This window comes from Prionailurus bengalensis, chromosome D2, assembly GCF_016509475.1.
Source record: "Prionailurus bengalensis isolate Pbe53 chromosome D2, Fcat_Pben_1.1_paternal_pri, whole genome shotgun sequence".
Taxonomy (NCBI): Eukaryota; Metazoa; Chordata; class Mammalia; order Carnivora; family Felidae; genus Prionailurus; species Prionailurus bengalensis.
In genome coordinates, this window is record NC_057351.1 from 70,456,678 (window position 1) to 70,476,778 (window position 20,101).

The 20,101-nt window shown below is 36.2% G+C and overlaps 1 protein-coding gene across 1 annotated transcript in view; it reads left to right on the forward strand.

Annotated features, from left to right (window-relative positions):
- The window catches only part of NHLRC2 (NHL repeat containing 2), a 59,346-nt gene that overhangs the window by 23,356 nt on the left and 15,889 nt on the right, over positions 1-20,101 (forward strand). Inside the window, exons 5-6 of the mRNA XM_043597601.1 lie at positions 6,239-6,368; positions 18,798-18,897. Coding sequence (XP_043453536.1) covers positions 6,239-6,368; positions 18,798-18,897 — 230 coding nt within the window. The remainder of the gene's footprint in view (positions 1-6,238; positions 6,369-18,797; positions 18,898-20,101) is intronic.

Below are 20,101 nucleotides of genomic sequence, written 5' to 3' on the forward strand. Positions count from 1 at the left end.
TGCCTTAGAACTTAATGAGTTTGGGAGTATTCACTGCATTTCAAATATTTTTTAAGTAGCATAATCACAATAAATTTAGGTTACATAAAGTTATTTGTGAATTATGATTTAGTTTAGTGTCTGCCAAAAAAAAATGAGGTGGAATTATTATTTCTTCCTTTATTTTTATAAGTATATAAAAATATTTATTATACTTTTAAGACCTCATTTACAGAGGATTGATCATACATTCATATTTCTCAAACATCAGTGTTTCATGCAGTTCTTACACTTGTTTAGAATAATTCATTTAGTAATTTATAAATTCCTTTTTAGCCCAGTCTCATTGTCCTGTTATTCCCCTATATAAAAACACCTGTAGCCAGACATTCTGGTATGTTCAATTCATACCTTTCTATTTGTGTATGACCTTGTAAAACATGTAATGTTTGTGTCTGTTGTCTAACTGTATTGTGATATATTTTACATAGCACTTATTTCAAGTATATAATTGAAGAACTTTTAGGAGATTTAACAAATTGTACAACCATAACCATAAATTGTTTTTAGAACATTTTCATCACCCCCCCGCAAGAACCCTCATGCCCAATTACAGTTCATCCCTGTTTTTACGCCCAGCTTAATCTACTTTCTATCTATAATTTGCCTCTTTCGAACATTTCATAGAAATAGAATCATATAATATATGGTCTCTTGTGCCTGCTTTTTAAATTGAGTAGTGTTCTAAATTCATCTCTGGTGCAGCGGGTCATTAGTTTCTTCCTTTGTATTGCTGAATAGCATTCCATTGTATAGCTATGTGCCACATTTTGTCTGTCCAACAGTTTATTGACATTTAGTGTGTTTCCAATATTTGGCTGTTAGGAATTTATGTAAAAATTCTGTGTGGACATACATTTTCATTTCTCTTGGGTAGATATCTAAGTAACGGAATTATTGTGTTATATGTTTTATATTTCATGCTTAACTTCTTAAGAAACTGCTACATTTTTCCATAGTTGCAGTACCATTTTACATGTGGGTTCTAATTTTTCCATATCTTCACCATTATTTGTTCCACTTTTTAAATTCTAGCCTTCCTACTAGGTGTAATGTGGCCTCTCAAAACCACAACGATAATTATTTCCCTAATGAGTAAAGATGTCAAGCATCTGTTCCCATCTTTATGGACTGGTTTTATATCTTCCTTTGAGAAGTGTCTATTCAGATTCTTTACCAGTTTTTTTAATTGGGTTGTGTTTTTTCTTACTGAGTTGTAAGAGTTCTTTATGTATTCTGTTACAGATCCCTTATTGGATATGTGATTTTTCAAATACTTCTCAAATTCTCTGGGTTGTCTTTTCACTTTCTTAATCACATCTTTTGATGTACAGAAGTTTTAAATTTGAGGATTCCCAATTTTTTTTAATTGCTTAGGCTTTTGGTGTCATATGTAAGATTACATTTCCAAATCCAAGATCATGAAGATTTACTCCTGTTTTCTTCTGAGAGTTTTATAGTTACAGCCCTTACAGTTCAGTCTTTGCTGCATTTTGAATTTATTTTTTGTATGTGGAGTGAAGTAGAGGTCCAACTTCATTCTTCTGAGTATGAATATCCTGTTATCCCAGCATCATGTATTGAAGAGGCTGTTCTTTCTCCATTGAATAGTTTTGGCAACCTTGTAGAAAATAATTATTCATACATACATGGGTTTATTTCTGAACTTTCAAGTCTGTTCCATTGACCTGTATATCATTTCTTGTGCCTATACCACACTGTTTTGATTGCTATAACTTCTAATAAGTTTTGAAATCAGGAAGTAGGACTTCTCCCACTTTCTTCTTTTTTCAACATTGGTGTAGCTGTTCTGAATCCCTTGCAATTCCGTATGAATTTTAGGATCAGCTCATCCATTTCTGTAAAACCTTATTTGTTTCTCATATAAATGATGATGTTGCCTGCAAAAACAGATGCACTTTTATCTTTCCCTTCTTGTTTATACATATCTTGTTTTCTTTTATTAAATTGATGGCAAAGGGTACCTGGGTGGCTCAGCGTCCAACGTCGGCTCAGGTCATGATCTCACAGCTCGTGGGTTCGAGCCCCATGTTGGGCTCTGTGCTGACAGCTCAGAGCCTGGAGCCTGCTTCGGATTCTGTGTCTCCCTCCCTCTCTGCCCCTACCCCACTCATGCTCTGTCTTTCTCTCTCTCTCCCTCTCAAAAATAAGTCAACATTTAAAAAAAATTTTAATTGCTGGCAAGAACCTCAGTTGCCTTTAAACATTAGCAGTGATAGTGGGTCTCTTGTCATGCTCATACCTTAAAGGGAGGACATTTTCTCCAGAAATTTACTATTTTCAATAACTCTGGGAAATAAAATTGTTAATGAAGTTAAACTTTCTATTCCTAGTTACTAAGAATTATTTTATTATATGATTTTATCGAATGCATTTTCTACATTTATTGAAATAATTATATAGTTTTTGCCCTTAGTGTCTTGATGTGATGAATTAAGAGATTTTTGACATTTGATCATCTTTTTATTTCTGGAATAAATCTTACCTAATCACGAATTTTTTTTAAAAAGTCAATTTGGATTTGATTATCCCAAGTTAAATTTTAATATTTTAAAATTCATGTTCATAAATTAAACGGCTCTGTTTTCTTACACTGTTCTCACCTGATGTTAGAACCAGAGTCACACTAACTTCATCAAATGAGCCAATTAGCTTTTACTCTTTTTCTATTTTTTGGAATCATTTGTCTAACATAGGAATTAACAGTTTTTGAATATTCATTAAAACGCCTCTGTAACAAGATTTTTATAAGAGGAATTCTTTGAATATCACGTCAGTTTTTGGTACATTTCTTAAATCAAGATGTATTTTGAGGGCCTATCCCTAACTGCCTATTGTATTTTTGCAGATTGGGTTCAGTAAAAATATGGATAAGGTTACAGTGGTGAATATTCCTTACAACTTCAAGAGATTATAGAACAGCCACTAAAAATAATGCGAGAGGCTACCACTTAATTAAATCAGTGTAATTTGCTATTAATAACAGAATAAAAGATATTAACCATACTGTTGTTTTGCTAGGTTAGCTGTTAAATGTTTTAATGTTTTTCTATTGCTGATAAAATTGCAATAAACTTGAAATGGAAGTGAATGTCCTTAATATGATCAAGAGCATCTACAAAAAGCTTATAGCTATACTCCATGCAAAATATAGAATGCTTTCCTTCCAAGATTGGGAATGAGGCAAGGATCCCCATTCTCACTACACCTGTTAAAAATTATACTGGAAGTACTAGTCACTGTAATAAAGCAAGAAAGAGAAAAAGCATACTGGCCAAAAAGGAAGAACAACAACTGACTTTATTTGCCAATGACGTGATAGAAAATTTAAGAAATCTCTGAAAATACTACTCGGACAAATAGAAATTAGGAATGCTGTGGAATACAATCTCAGTATAAAAAGATCAATATTTTTGTATTCTAGTAATAGTCAATTGGAATTTTTTTATTCTATTTATAGTACTAAACAAAAAACAAAATACATAGAATAAATTTAACAAAAACATATGAGACCTCGATATTTTAAATTATAACATTGCTGAGAAAAATTAATCCAATATTGGATTAGAAGGCTCAATAGTAAGATGTCCATTCTCTCCAAATTGATCTGTGAGTTCAATGTAATCTCAATCAAAACTCATCAGGTGCTTCTATTTGTTTATTTAAGATATTGACAAGTGGATTCCAATACTTATATGGAGGTGCAAAACAAAGTATTTATTATATCTAAAACAGTCTTGGATAAACAAAGTTAAAAGATACACTTCTCTGATTTAAAGACTTACTGTAATGCTACACTAATCAGGACAGTGTGATGCTTCTAAAAGGATAGATGTGTAGATCAGTAAAGAAGAATGGAGCTTTTGGAAGCTCATACATACACAGTTATTTGATTTTTCAAAAAGCATCAAAGCAGTCAAGGGAGAAAGGAAAGTCATTTCAGCATATTATACTTGAACAACTAGATACTCATATGGGGGAAAAGAGAAACATGACCCCTACCTTACACATCATATACAAGCATCAGTTCAGGATGCACCACAGACATAAATGTAAATGGTAAAATTATAAAGCTTTTAGAAGAAAACATGAAAATGTCTTCATGACTTACAGGTAGGCAAAAGTTTCTCAAATACAGGACACAGAAAAAATAAAAAAAAAATGATAAATTTAAGACTTCTCATTATAATTTACATTAGAGGAGATAAGAATGGCCACAAACACATAAAGTGATCAACATCATGGGTTAAAAAGGAAATGTAAACTGAAACCACAATGCAATGCTATAATGGCTAAAATTAAAAAAGACTGACAACAGGCAAGGATGTGGAGCATTTGGAACTTTCATATGTTGTTGGTGGGAATACAAAGGAATAGACCACTGGAAAAAAAATCCTTCTGGAAGTTTTTTGTTTGTTTTTTATACTTATCCTGTACCTGCCCTATAACAGCAATTTTAGTCCTGTGTATGTACATAAGAGAAGTGAAAACACAAGTTCACCAAAAGGCTCATATGAGAATATTGAGAGCAACTCTATTTGAAGGCCCCAAACTAGAAAAAACCCAGGTGTCCATCAGTAGGAAAATAAATAAATGAACTGTGGTATATTCCTATGATGGAATACTGTTCAACGATAAAAAGGAACAAACTACTTATATATGACTAAATCTCAGAAACCTGTTAAGTGAAAGAAGCCTCACACAATAGAGTCCATATAGTTTGATTCTGTTTAGCTGAGATCTTAGAAGAGATACAACTCATCTATGATGAAAAAAACAATGCTGTTTGTCTCTGGGGGCAGGATTAACTGGATGGAGGCATAAGGGGACTTATTGGAGTGAAGATAACATTCTGCATCTTTATGTAAATTAAGGTACACAGTTTTATGCATTTATGAGAAGTCATTGAATGATACATTTAAGATCTTTGCATTTCATTGTAAGTTTTGCCTCAAAAAAGAAAAGGGAACTGAAAAAATATGGACCTCTTACCAATGATAAACAAGCCGGGATATTTAGAGCCTGTGTACTGTTGTTTACAGTTTACTTTGAAATGTGTCAAAAAGTATAAATGGGTTGAAGGATTGATAGCTCCATAAACTATGTGATAAAGCAAGTAAGTGACATGTTGATAGTAGGTGGTGGGTGTACAGATGTTTGCAATAAAATTCTTTCAACTTTTATGTTTGTTTGACAATTTTCATGGTGAGATGTTGGGGGAAGGATCTCAGGAGATGAAACCAAAGGGGTTTTTTTTTTGTTTTTTTTTCCAGAAATCATTAGTTTTTCAGTTTATAAAGTAGAGGCAGTATAGTAGAGCTAGAACTGCCTGGGTTCAAATCCGAGATCCTCGATTTACTAGCTGTGTGATCTTGGGAAACCTGCTTTATGATCTATGCCTCAGTATCCTCAATATTAATCAAAATCACAAATCATAGGATTATTATGAGGATGGACAAATGGATGACTCTTGGACTAGTGCCTGGCACATGTTAAGCTCTATTTTTGTCAATTACTAGCCAAGCATAACTGAAATACATATATTTAACTTTAAGAAACATGCATTTTTTAGGGCTCCTGGGTGGCTTAGTCATTTTAGTGTCCAACTCTGATTTTTGGCTCAGGTCATGATCTCATGGTTACAGTCATGACCTATCATGGTCATGATCTCATGGTCACAATCATGACCTATCATGGTCATGATCTCTGTACTGGGTGTGGAGCCTACTTGGGATTCATATTCTCTCTCTCTCTCTCTCTCTCTCTCTCTCTCTCTCTCCCTCCCTCCCTCCCCCCCCTTCTGCCCCTCCCCCACTTGCACACACATGTTGTCTTTCAAAAAGAAAAAGAGAGAAACATGCATTTTTCCAGATTTTGCTTTGAAATTTGGAATTACACTTTCTTCTAGCATACTTTATAGTTAAGGTGAGATCAGTAGCAGTTAGAGAGGCTATGATGAGGATGGGGAGGGGAAAGGGGGGTGGGGAATGAAAAGGACAGAGTTTTGTACATTTGAATAACAAGCTCACCCTATACTGTACTTGATTAGCCTTTTTTTTTTTTTTAAAGACTGTGTTACAAAACCTTTCTGTATGTTCTACTGGAAGTCCTCATGTACCAAAAGGAAAACAAAACAAAAGTAACATGCACTGCATAAAACATGTGTCAATTTCTGTAGATTGACCTAGAAGCTGAGATGGTGAGCACTGTAGCTGGCATTGGGATTCAAGGTACAGACAAAGAAGGTGGAGCTAAAGGAGAAGAACAGCCCATTAGTTCCCCCTGGGATGTGGTTTTTGGGACATCAGGTATGTAAACTTTTAATATTAAATCTAAGTAAACTTTGCTTAATAAATGTAACACTTTTAAGATATTCTGGGGACATTCATTGGGATTAATTCTAATTGCTAGTTATTTTAGACTTTTATTACCTGTGGTGGTGTTTGTTAATTTAAAAATAAGGCCAGCAGTATATATTGTTATATATAACATTACATGCTTACATGTTGTATTTTATACATACGAGAGACGATATATTACTCTGTTAACAAATTTCAGCTTAGCTGCAGTTTCCAGTTAATACAGTTCTGAATATTCTAAAATTTGAAAGATTGTACTTTCAGAACTTCAAATGATTATTCATGAACTATGCTGTTTAACAATGCCCTTTTTATTTACTCTTCATTCGGAAAGAAATCAAGAAGTGATAGCTGCTTTTTTTAGAGTATTAAAATTTGTATTGAAACGTGATAGCTCCTTTTGGGCGATTAAAACAATTACTGAATTATGTTGGTATTGAATGAATGAGATTTATATTATCTTTCTAATTTTTATTACCTGTATTAATTGGCTAAAAAGTAATCTAGAAGCATTCATGCCCTGATTTTTCATTGACCCTCAGTGATACTGAGGTAGTTATCTACACATCTAAAACCAGAGTAATAAATAAAGAAAGTTAGTAGGATCCATTGAAGATGGTATTAGGAACTAAATGGTTTGTATGATCCGAATATATTTATGGAGTGAATAAGCACCAGTTTAGTTTAATGGCTTTACATTTGAGGTAATTTCCTATTATGTTAATTTGTTTATAATTCAAAGACCTTAATTTTTTCCATTGTGATTAACTTTATAAAGCTTTTGCTATTCACAAAATAGTTGAATGAACTGGTACTGCTGCACTTAATAATTACTTAGGTATTTCGTGTAAGTTACTTTTGAGAATTTTATTTTTGGAACTCTGTGCCCCAGTAATCATGAGGGTTTTAGAGGCTCAAAGGGAGAAGGAAGGGGTTGGGAAGGGAGAGGGAAGAGTGTGTCCCAGGTGCAATCAATGAGGGGTCATATTATATGCAGAGAATTTTAAAACCGTAGTGAAACCAGCTACAGTCTTCTTTGTGTCACCACACACCCCCAATTCTAAATAATTTCAAGGTTAAAAATATTCATCCCTAACAGGACTTCTCTGTTGCTCCTGCCTCTTTGCCTTGGATACACTACTGAGCTCTTTGAACATAAATCTTAGAGATAGAAAACCGGTCGGGAAACATCTCTCTCAGTAAACTAGTCAAAGTGGGTGAGAATTGCTACTTTGGTGTGCTGTCACCTCCCTCACGGCAAAAAAAGAAATTTTCTCCCCTAAGTGTGTAAGTCCCGAGTGATTTAAAGCTGTAGTCTGTATAGCAGTTCAGTTACTGATGTTGCTATTTTGCAACTTACAACTTGTATTTACTGTGTCTGTTAGTAATTGCCACAGTAACACTTCATAAGAAATCATCCCCAAACTCCTACAAACCTAAATTAAACCTTTATTTCTCACTCACATTTAGGTTTGGGGTTCAGCCCATCAAGGCTCAGCCTGGGCTTGGTTCCAGGCTGTTTCTTGGGTATAGATCTGCTCCATTTGTTTCTCGTCCTCCTTGGGCCAGTAGCTGAGGCATATTCTTTTGGCAAAAGGCAGAAGCACAAGAGTGTAAGCCCAGTACATACATTTTAAGCCCTTGCTCGTGTCATATCTGCCTACCTACTGTTATTAAGCAAATCACATAACTGAGCTCAAAGTCATGGGATGGGAATTGCATTTTGCCTACAGCGAGGCCATGGTAAGGGTGTGGATGAACCAAGATGAGTAATTCAGTCTGTCACATAAATTAGAACTTACATTGCTTAAAAACAGGATATACTTTACCAGATACTATATTTAAGTAGCCAAGGAGTACTTAAATCTAGGCTAAAAGTTTTTCACACATTATGGCATGGAATCTCTGGTTGTTTATTTCCTACTGAGAATGCATCCAAACTGCTTTCTAAAGAAAATCTTGGCTGTAGAGACAAGTACCCTCTTGGCTTCCACCTGGACTGATGTGCTGAGATGTATGTCTTTATTAAGCTCAGTTCTCAGTAAAGGAAGTGAGTCCTACCTTAGCTCAACGGATCATTAAGAGCATATGGCTCTGCGTTTCACTTACAGCTTAAAATAGCTTCACTCCAGGTACTTGGCAAGAGGAGTAATCTTAAATGCACTTAAGCTTAACACCCTTCAAAATGCTAAGAGAAAATGGTTTTCAAGCATTATTTGAAGGACCTATAATCACAATGACTACTCTAGTCCAAGAGTTTTTAACCTTGGGTCATATACTCCAGGCATTCCTGGTTAGGCTTTTTGAGGTACTTAAACTTCCCAGAAACTCTATAAAATTTGGAGGAATTGGTCAGAATTTCATCAGAATTTCAAAGTTGTATGTTCCCCAGGAAACATTTTAAGAGCCACTGCTTTAAGTTACTCTAAAATCTAATCTCCTGGATTGATACATATTGTCAGAGTATGGGGAAATTGGATCATAGGATATTTGTTCTTACAATTGTTTTTACTAAACTGTATTTTGGGATTGTGTCATTCATTAAAAAATATATTGACGCATAAACATGTCACATTCATTTATATCTATATGTGTGCATATGTGTTTCACACTGTGTATTCATCAAAACACGGCCCTATGGGACTTGTACTGTTTTTACTATAGAGATTTGCTGTAATTCAATCATTACCTTATAAATTTCTCTACTAGAGAATTTTTTTCTGATCCCTATATTATTTTTTTCCTAAGTATGAAGTTTAAGCTCCTTGATAATTTGAATATTGTAACTGATTGTATTTGCTTTGTTGTATTGATTACCAGAAAACTTAGAGACAAATTACCGAGCAAAATATAATGGAAACATGACATTCATTTTTCGATATCAGTACAGTTGCATTTTTTTCTACCCTATTTACCTATTGCTTCAATTTCCTTATTTCAAATTTATTTATTAGTGTTTATTTCTTTGTAAGCTACCTGAATCCTTTGTGGAAATAAAAGCAGAAGTAAATGAGTAGAATCCATTACTGAAGTGATTCACTATGATAATTGATCCATATAGGAAAAAATCTTTTTAATTTTTTTTAAACAGTTATTATTTAAAAAAATTTTTTTTAAATGTTTTTATTTATTTATTTTTTTGAGACAGAGACAGAGCATGGGGAGGGGAGGGGCAGAGAGAGAGAGAGGGAGACACAGAATCCAAAGCAGGCTCCAAGTTCTGAGTTGTCGGCACAGAGCCTGACAGGCTCAAACCCGCGAACTGTGAGATCATGACCTGAGCTGAAGTCGGACGCCTAACCAACTGAGCCACCCAGGCGCCCTGTACACTTATTTATTTTTGAGAGACAGAGCATGAGCGGGGGAGGGTCAGAGAGAGAGAAGGAGATACAGAATCTAAAGCAGGCTTCAGGCTCTGAGCAAGCTGTGAGCACAGAGCCCAGTGCGGGGCTTGAACTCACAAACTATAGATCATGACCTGAGCTGAAGTCAGGTGCTCAACCGACTCAGCCACCCAGGTGCCCCGGAAAAAAAAAAAACAAAAAAAAAACAAACAACTTTTAAATCTGGGAATCATAAAAGTAAAAATGCTTTCTTTTAAGAACTATAAATGTACATTTTTAGCCAATCTTTTGATGTAGGACTACAGCCTTTTCTTTACGTAGCCCCTGATAGTCTTGAACCACTCTAAATATATTGTTTTGGTTTCTTTAAAGTATGATGAGAATTTTGAAACCCCTGCAAGGAAATCTGAGGGCTGAAATTTTTTTAACCTATTCTTTTCAGTAGTCTTTCTACACTTAGTTCAACAACAGTTTGGCTTAGCTACTTTCATTAAGTCTTCCCAAAGTATTCAACTTTGCTTTCATAAAAATAACTTTCCATTTGCATTCGTATTTAATTGGATCGTATATAAATTATGTAATTGTACAACTGGTTTAAACAGATGTGTAATTAAATGCAACTTGAAAGGGACTGACTGAGAAAAATTGTTCTTGTAAACACATAAATTTTTTTTAATATTTTAAAAGGATATATCTGAAATTCTACCATAGTTAGGAATTTGAAAGAGGATGGAATTATCAGAAGGGAAACATGAAATGTAGATTAGGTGTTGTAATATCTTCATATATCAGGCTGCTCCATAGTGCAAAAATGGACCACAGCACAGCTATGCCTAGCAGCATGGGCAAGTATCTGGCATCTACTGAGTAAAAAAATCAAGTTACAGAAAAGACCCACATTAGATTTCTTTTATAGAAAGTTGAATAGGAAGCAAGACTATACAATTGACCTTTGAACAGTGCAGGGGGTAGGGGCACTGACCCCCTTGCAGTAAAAAAAAATCTGCATGTAACTCTGCCTCCCCAAAACCTTAACTACTAATAGCATACTCTTGATCAGAAGCCTTACCGACAACATAAAGTTGATTAACGCGTATTTTGTATATTATATGTGTAATATACTGTTATTTTTTTAATGTTTATTTAGTTTTGAGAGAGCATGAGTAGGGGAGGGGCAGAGAGTGAGGAAAACAGAGAATCCAAGCAGGCTCCACAGAACCGGATCTGGGGCTCTAAATGAACCATGAGATAAAGACCTGAGCCAAAATCAAGAGTCAGGCTGAACCACCCAGGAGTCCCCTATATACTGTATTCTTACAATAAAGTAAGCTAGAGAAAAGAAAATGTCAAGAAAATCATAAGAGAAAATACAACTACAGTACTATACTGTACTGATAAAAAAAAATCTGCGTACAGGTATACTCATGTACTTCAGACCTGTTTTCAAGGGTCATCTGTACAATCAAGAGATCCATCCAGACATGGAAAAATTAAAAAGTAAAGGAAGAGAATGAAAAACACAAAATTTTAGACTAGTGGTTCTTTGTGGGAGGAGGAGGGGTTATGATTATAGAAGGATGCATGAGGTTTTCAAATAATATTCTTTTTCTTGAACTTGGTGGTGTGCTCATGGATTTTTAGATATTAAACTTTGTATATAACATGTATCCATTTGAATGTATAACCTGTATCCATGTGAATGTATACTTAATTAAAAATTGAACTTAAAAGAAAACAAAATAGATTAGGTTAAGAGAATGTAAAATACTGAGGACAATACACAATTGAATATATGTCTGACCAAGAGACCCAGTTAATAATACTTCAAGAGATTAGGGAGGTACTTGAAATACCTCTGATCGTTTTAAATATACATGTAATGTGTATATGTACGTACATATGTATTTTAAATAGTGACTGAATATTTAGCCTAATCATGCCATTACAGTAATAAAAACATAAAAATAACATAAAATTATTTTTACTAAAGAGATTGTTTCATCTTTGTTCATTTTTTATCACTCTAAATATAGTCAGAGTTTCATAATGCACTAAAAATAACTACAACAAATTCATATTTTTTCAGAATCTGTGCCATGTTTCTAAGAGATTTTTTTTTTTTTTTTTATCATAAAGGTCAAAACCCCTGCTGCTCTCTAAGTACTTTGGACTTTACCTGATTTAGAATAATTTATGGAAAGGACAGTGTGCCCGAATCCCATTAACCTTCCTTGGCCCTTTAATCAGCATTTTCCCTAGATATAATTTAGCTGTTCTTAATGATTGAAATCCAACTATTTAGTATGCTAGTCTAAAAATCTACAGTGTTGGTACTTATGTGCGTAGATAATATGCTTCCCTGACTTCCATTAATATGCTATGAAATACCATAAAAAACATCCTCTAAGATAATCAGTTGAGAGATTTTTTTTTTTTGAGGAGTAAATTTTATACAGTGGGACTAATGTGTTTTTATTTTACCAAAATAAAATAAAATAAAATTTTAATTATATTTTACCAAAATAAAATAAAATAAAATTGGTAAAATAAAAACAGTTGTTTTTAAAATTTGAGAAGAGTGTTTATTATCACATTGACTTTGTATTTATAAGATTTTTTTTAAGTCAGGTTAATGAGATACAATTTATAAAAGTGACATTCACCCTTATTAGGTTTCAGCTCTGTGATTTTTGACAAACATACAGTCTTTAACCATTACTACAATCAAGACAGAGAATATTTCCATCATCCCAGAAAGTTCTTGTGACCCTTTGCTCAGTATCCTTCCCACTACTGTACCACCTACTCCAGCGACCAACAGTGTTCTATTTCTTGTTCCTTCGTCTATTTAGCATAAAGCTTTTGACACTCATCCCTGTTGTTGCTTGTGTCAGCAGTTCGTTCTTCTTTATTTTTAAGTAGTATTCCATTGTATGGCCATACCACAAACTGTTTATTCGCTAGTTGATGGACACTTCGGATGGCTCTCGTTTATGGCAATTATGATTAAAGCCTCTGTAAACATTTGTGTACAGGTTTTTATGTGGACATTTGTACTTAGTTCTCTTGGGCAGATGCTTAGTAATTGAAATTGCTAGGTCATATGGAAGCGTATGTGTCATTTTATAAGAAACTGCCAAACTGTTCTCAAAACTTTTTCTTAGAATCCCAAGTGTCCTTCTGGAATAAGACTGCTTTAGTCTGGAGAACTTCTGTAACATTTCTAGAGACACATGTCTGCTGACATTGATTTCTCTTGGCTATTTTTTTAAGGGGGGGGATGTTGGGAGTGAGATATCGGAAAAAGTATTTAGCTTTTATTTTTGAAAGATATTTTTTACTCCATGTATAAGTCTGGACTGAGTTTTTTTAGGTACCTTGAAGATGCATTCCATTGTCTTATAACTTACATAGTTTTAAACAAGAGGTCTAATTATTTTCCTAGTTCTTTTACATATAAAGTGCCCCCCCCCCTTTGGCTGCCTTCAAGATTTCCTTTGATTTTTAGCAGTTTGATAAGTGTAGGAGTTATCCTTAGAATTCTTGAGTCTGTGGTTTTGTGTCCGTCACTATTGGTGGAAAAATTCTCACCTATCATCTCTTCATGTATGTTTTCTGCTCTTTTCTCTTCTTTCTGGGATTTCAGCTACTTATATGTGAGACTCTGATGTTCTACCCAACAGTTCTTATGTATCATGTTTTTTATTTCACCTTTTTTTCTGTGGTGTTTCAATTCAGATCATTTATATTGGTTTATCTTTAGGGTCATTGTTTCCTCAGCTGTGTCTAATCAACTGATGAGCCTATTGAAGGAATTTTTATTATTGGGATTCTTTTGTGTATAGCATCTCCATTTTACTATTTCCCATAGAGTCCATCTATCTGCTTAAATTCTTCACCTATTTAGGTATGTTGGCCACCTTTTTCTCTAGATTCTTTAACATAGAAAGTATAGCTCTCTCAAAGTCCATATCCTACAGTTCCAGATTTCAGGTCATCCCTGAGTCTGTTCTGTTGATTGTTTTGTCTCTTAAAAGTGGAGTTTTGGTTTGGGAGGGGGGTGTTGTTTTGTTCTGGCCTTGCTTTTATGTGTGTCTTCTCATTTATTATTATTATTATTATTTTTTTATTCCAGTCATCTTGAATAGAACTATAGAGGCTGAGGAGATCAGTAGTGTTTATGCCATTATAATGGGAGGTTCAGTCAATTTAGTCAGAACCTAGGCTGGGCCTTGGTTTTATGACTGCTGTGGTTACTCTCCGTTGATCATAGCTTTCGAATTCCTCTAGCAGGGGGCTGCCGCGGCCTTAGTGTGGGGAGCCTGCGTGCCGGAGGGTTTCTCTCAGTGTTAGCACGCTGTCCGCTTTTGCTCATCCTGCACAGCCGAGCCACAGGGCTGGTTCCCTGTCTTGCAGTAGCTCCACGAGAGATAGGCCGCTGCGGTTCGTTACTGGTCGACCTCAGTCCTGGGGAGGCCCTGTAGGCCTGGGCCTCCGTGAAAGGAGGTGGGAAGCTTCTTGGCTGTTCCTGCTCCTTCTCTCTGGGGCAGCTAAATTCTGAGTGGTTTTGAGACGTTTTCTGCTTCTCCCCCAGCCGTGGGAAACCTATAGTGGTGTCGGTATGGGGTCTTTGGCCAAAGATGCCTCCCCCAGAGGTGGAGAGGTGTTGTCTTCTGCCCTTCCTCCAGCTGTAATTGGTTGTTTCCTGTACCATGGGATGCTGGGCTTGGTTGCTTTCTCCTAGTGGTGTGAAGTTTTGCTTCATAGGAGGTTGAGAGATTGTATAGAAAAACCTATTTACACTAATGGGCAATTTCGCAGATGAAATTATTTAGAGGGTTCTAATCATTGGCTTCTATTTTTGATCCTAGTTGCTTAAAATAACATGGAATTTTTAAAAGCTGGATGGCAGGTAATTTTCTTTTCATTTTCATATTTCATTTGCTGATTTTATTCCTGTCTTATATAATTATTTCACTAATTCTTACAGTTACGAGAGGTTTTGCCTTTTAAAATACTCCCAAAACCTTTTCAGCTCTTGGCATTGTCTTTTTTATTTTTTTACTTATTTACTAATTTATTTACTTTTTTTATTACTTTTTTTAATTTTTTTAAAATTTTTTATTACTTTTATTTATTTACTTATTTATTTACTTTTTTATTTATTTACTTATTTACTGATTATTAGTGACTGTTGGAAGTGAGTGATACTAAATGAACTCTTAATTTAAAATTGAAATGTTCATGATCACCATATTCTTGTTAGAAGGAACAAAGCCAATACCTATACTTGGTGATACAACTATGTGCTTTAGATTTCAAAATCCAGGGTGGATAGTATAAATTATTAATGATTCTTGTTGGCTCAATAGATTTTATAAATGCCCGACTACCTTTTTCTCCCTTCTCTTCCCTTTCATTCTTTCTGATTTTATCTGCAAGAACAAACTCTTCAGCCCTCAGTGAAATGATCAGGCCAGGGTAAAAACTTCCCGAGAGGCAGTGTAGTATGGACTGAAGCCAGACTGCTTGGGTTCTAATTAGTTTACATCTTAGTAGTTATGTGACTTTGGACAAGGTACCTGGCCTCTTTATGCCTCAATTTCCTCATCTAAATTAAAGATACTAATAGTTATCTATTTATATACTAATAGTATTTATATACTAATATATTTATATACTAACAGTATTTATATACTAATAGTATATAGGTCAAAAGTTTACTGCACGAATTACTAGGAGCGTTAGTATGTGATGCATTTCGAACAGTGCTTGGCACATAGAAAGTGGTACCTAACAAATACTGTAGAAGGATTTGTTATAATATGGGGTTTCATCCTAAAAGTCACAAAGAGCTGCTGGTAAGCTGAAACAAACCAAAAATGGAAAGGCAAGGGATTGGAAAAAACACTGGTAAGGGATTATTCAGCCATAGGTTATCTCATAGGCTACAGGAAAGGAAGGACAGAAAGAGTGAATGTAGACACACATCCTGGCATAGAGAGCCATGCTTACATTTGATCTGATCTCTCTCCCGATCACACAGAAAATGTTCTTGGGTCCTTGAAGCCAGGGCTAAGTTCATGGGGCAGAGGCAGAAAGGAGGGAGAAAACTTGGCTGCAAGAGCCCAGGCTCACTTCTGTAGTTCCTCTGTTCTGGTTAGAACACTAATAATCTGGAGTCAGACTTACTAATAGATTATTATTCCAGGTTTAGCTGTGTGAATTGTAATAAATTATTTAACCCTTCTCAATTTCAGTTTCTTTATAAAATGGAGAACAACTTACTAAAGTTGTTAAGTTAAAGGAAATACTCCCTGAAACATGCTTACTTAGCTCAGTCCCTTAGTCATAGAAGTGTTCTGGATGGTCATCATTTTTACCACCTCCCTCCCCCCTCCCCCCAGCTGTCCTCATCAGTTGTTATGGGGAATTCCAGGACACTGAAATCCTGACCTGACACAGCCTTTGCTTCTATACTTTTTCTTGTTTCTCATGCTTCAAAGGAAATAAGTACACAGAGAGCAAAACCAAACAGATTGTTCACACTTTAATACTGTAAGTTTGGCCTTCATACAGTAAGCCTCTGGTTGAACTAGGCCGGTCAATTTGGAGAACCGATTAGGTCTTTGACTCAGCTATGTACCAACGCAGCTCTCTCTTGGCAGAGGGTAGAGGCTTTAACAGCGTGCCGTCTTCTACTGACTACAGTTTTGTTTCTAATCTTTATGCTTTGTGCTTCTCTTTTCTTACTGCACAAATTAGGACCTTCGTATGATGCTAAATAAAAGTGTTGATAGCAGATATCCTTGTCTCATTTCTGTTCTCAGGGGGAATGTCTTAGTCACCTCGGGCTGCCATAACAAAATACCACAGATGGGGTGGCTTAAACAACAGAAATTTATTTTCTCACAGCTCTGGAGGCTAGAAGTCCAAGGTCAAGGTGCCAGCATGATTGGTTTCTGGTGAGAGCTCTCTTCTGGCTTATAGATGGTCGCCTTTGCACTTTGTCCTGACATGGCAGGAGCAAAATAAAATAATTATGAAAAGCTTTTGATCTACTTTTAAAGTGATTAAGCAGAGACAGAGTCCCCAGAATAAATGGGTGCCCTTGTCACTTTTAATATAATTTATGTTCATAAAAATATTTGACTATGAAAATTAAAATACTTTCCTTTAGATTTCATAGGATAGTAATTAAGAACACAGAAAAAGAGGCAACATGTGATCTAGATTTTTCTGTTGGTCCACCTGGTGTCAGATGCCAGTTCATTTACCAGCACTGTGATCCTGGCAAGTTACCTAACCTCTCTAAGCCTCCGTTTCTTCATCTGTAAAAAGAGCCTAATAATACTACGTGTCTCTTGGGGCATTTCAGAAAATGTAAGTGATAATCTCTATAAAGTGCTTGGCGCATAGCAACCACAATTTTTTGAGAACCATCATTATTTTTGTTGTTGTTAAATTGAAAGACACTTGAAAGTAATATAAGTTAAGGAAGAAAAATTTGGACACAGACTACTTGAAGTTAAAGAAGATACAAAAAAACAAAACAGCCTTACCAAGATATTTCTTTTAGCATAAGGTAGATCTGACCAAATTGTTTTACTTAAAAATTCTCAATTATATGTAAAAGTTGCCTCAGAATACAGTTTGAATATATATATATATATATATTTTAGAGTAGGCTCCACACCCAACAACATGGGGCTCAAACTCACGACTGTGATAAGGAGTCACATGCTCTACCAACTGAACCAGCCAAGCACCCCTAAATTGAAATAAATATGGTAAGGGGCACCTGGGTGGCTCAGTCGGTTAAGCTTCTGACTTCGGCTCAGGTCATGATCTCGCAGTTCGTGAATCCGAGCCCCACATCGGGCTCTGTGCTGACAGCTCAGAGCCTGGAGCCCGCTTTGGATGCTGTGTCTCCCTCTCTGTCTGCCCCTCCCCTGCTCACACTCTGTCTCTCTCAAAACTAAACATTAAAAAAATTAAAATAAAATAAAAAATGTTAACAAAAGAATTTGAGAAATAGAGCCTTGTCGTGTTGTAGTTAGTTGTAACATCATCTAAGAAAGTGGAAAAGTATTTCTGATATTTAGTAAACAAGGTTATATTCGAATATGTTATATACCCTTAGCTTTTTTACAGGTGAACTATGTTTTTTTGGAAAACTCTCATAGCCAACTAAACAGTGGATTTTTTTTTAATTTTTTTTTTTTAACGTTTATTTATTTTTTGAGACAGAGCATGAACAGGGAAGGGGCAGAGAGAGAGGGAGACACAGAATCCGAAACAGGCTCCAGGCTCCGAGCTGTCAGCACAGAGCCCGACGCGGGGCTCGAACTCACGGACCGTGAGATCACGACCTGAGCCGAAGTCGGACGCCTAACCGACCAAGCCACCCAGGCGCCCCTAAACAGTGGATTTTTAAATAGCGGCTGTGATGTGTATCTAAGTCTAGCTAATCCAGTGGTGGAAATATTTAAGTAGGCTCAATGGCCAACTGGGGCTTGAACTCATGACCCCGAGACGAAGAGTCGCATGCTCCACCGATTGAGCCAGCCAGCCAGGTGCCCCAAAGGAAATACCTATTTTTTTTTACAGTATTAAAAGATGGGGTCTTTTCATGATAATTGTACAAAAACCCTGTTATTAAAGCATATAATTTCAGTGGTTAATGCTCGGTATTTGACTGGCAGAGTTTCTCTGGAGAGTATATGTCAACTTGTTTTAGCAGATAAAATAAGAACTTAAATATTTACAAACATTGTGTCCAGAGAGGCAGAGGGACAGACCGCTATTAAGAATGCTTTGGATTTCTATGAATTTACAGGTAAATTTATAAATAGTAAGTAACATTTCACAAGGAAAATGGAAAAATTTCAAAAACAACTTAAAACGTGCAAATTATTTTTTTCTTCAGATGATTTGTAAACATAACCGCTGTCATCTTTTAAACTTCTAAAACACGTGGAGTGTTTGTATTAACGAGATATGTATATGATAATTACTGTTTATTTTTGTAAAGGTTCAGAGGTCCAAAGAGATGACATTCTCTGGATAGCCATGGCAGGGACTCATCAGATATGGGCACTGCTCCTGGACAGCGGCAGACTACCAAAGAAAAAGTAAGTGACAGTTTCTGTCTCGTGTGAACTACACGAGTTCACAGAATTCTCTCTCCCCGAGTCTCCACGCTCACAGCTCCGCTGTGTGCTAGTCACTAGCGTGTGCTGGGCTGGAGCTCCGTAACTGCCTCTCCGATTGTCGGGAGCGTAAGACAAGGTTTGTTTCTGGCTGACTCAGTAGGTTCACTGGGGAGCGTTCCTCTGCCACCAGGCCGATGAAGCGGCCACCGTCTGGAGCTTTGCCAGTCATCCTGGCAGAGAGAGAGGTGGTGAGTCGCTCAGTGGCTCTTAAAGCTTCTACTTGGGAGTGACGTACGTCACTTCCATCTCACGAGCCCAAGTCTTGTGACTGCCATTGCTAACTTCTGGGAACCTGGGAAGAGCAGCCCTATGGAGCATCTAGAGACAGAACTGGAGCTGTGGGCACATCTCTAACATGCAGTCCAGACATCCCCGCTCATTAACACAAACACTGGAGGACTGGGTGACAGAGCGGTTAATGGCTTGGGTTTTGTAGTCATGCCTCAGGTTGAATCCCGACTCTGCCACTTATCTCTCTGAGCTTAGGAGAGCCCACTTAACCTTCTATCCTTCCGTTTCCTTATTTATATCTACTTCCTTGGCTTGTTTTGAGGATTAATAATATATATGAAGAGCTCAGCCAAGTGCCTGGTTTATATACAGTAAATGTAGGAGTTTTGCTGCCACTGTTGGGGATATAAAGATGAAAAACTAGTGTCTCTGCACACTTTTTTTATATCCTTTCTGTAGAGCCTTGTTTCTTCTTCCTAACACTCCAGGTCTTTGCTATGACCTCACTGCACCCCCTGTGTAGTTACATTACTGTGCTGATAAGTTCCTTCTCTCTCCCCCTCCCCCTCCCCGTTCCTGGTTGTACTTGCTTACATAACTGTTTCCTTCTAGTACACTGTCCCTTAAGGCACCCTTTCTCATTCATTTCTATGTCCCCTGTGCATAGCATAGTATGTGGTATATAATAGGAGTTCGGTAAGGGCTTATAGAATAAATGAATGAATGGAAGTCCTAGACCACAAAGACCATTTAATCACCATAGAAAGTAAGTGCTAATCATCTCAGATATACTTATCAGTAGGAAGGGGTAGTTCTACAGATGATCGAACATACCAGATGCTCCAAATCGTGTGTGTGTGTGTGCGCATGTGTTGCTGTGTGTGCTGTTTGG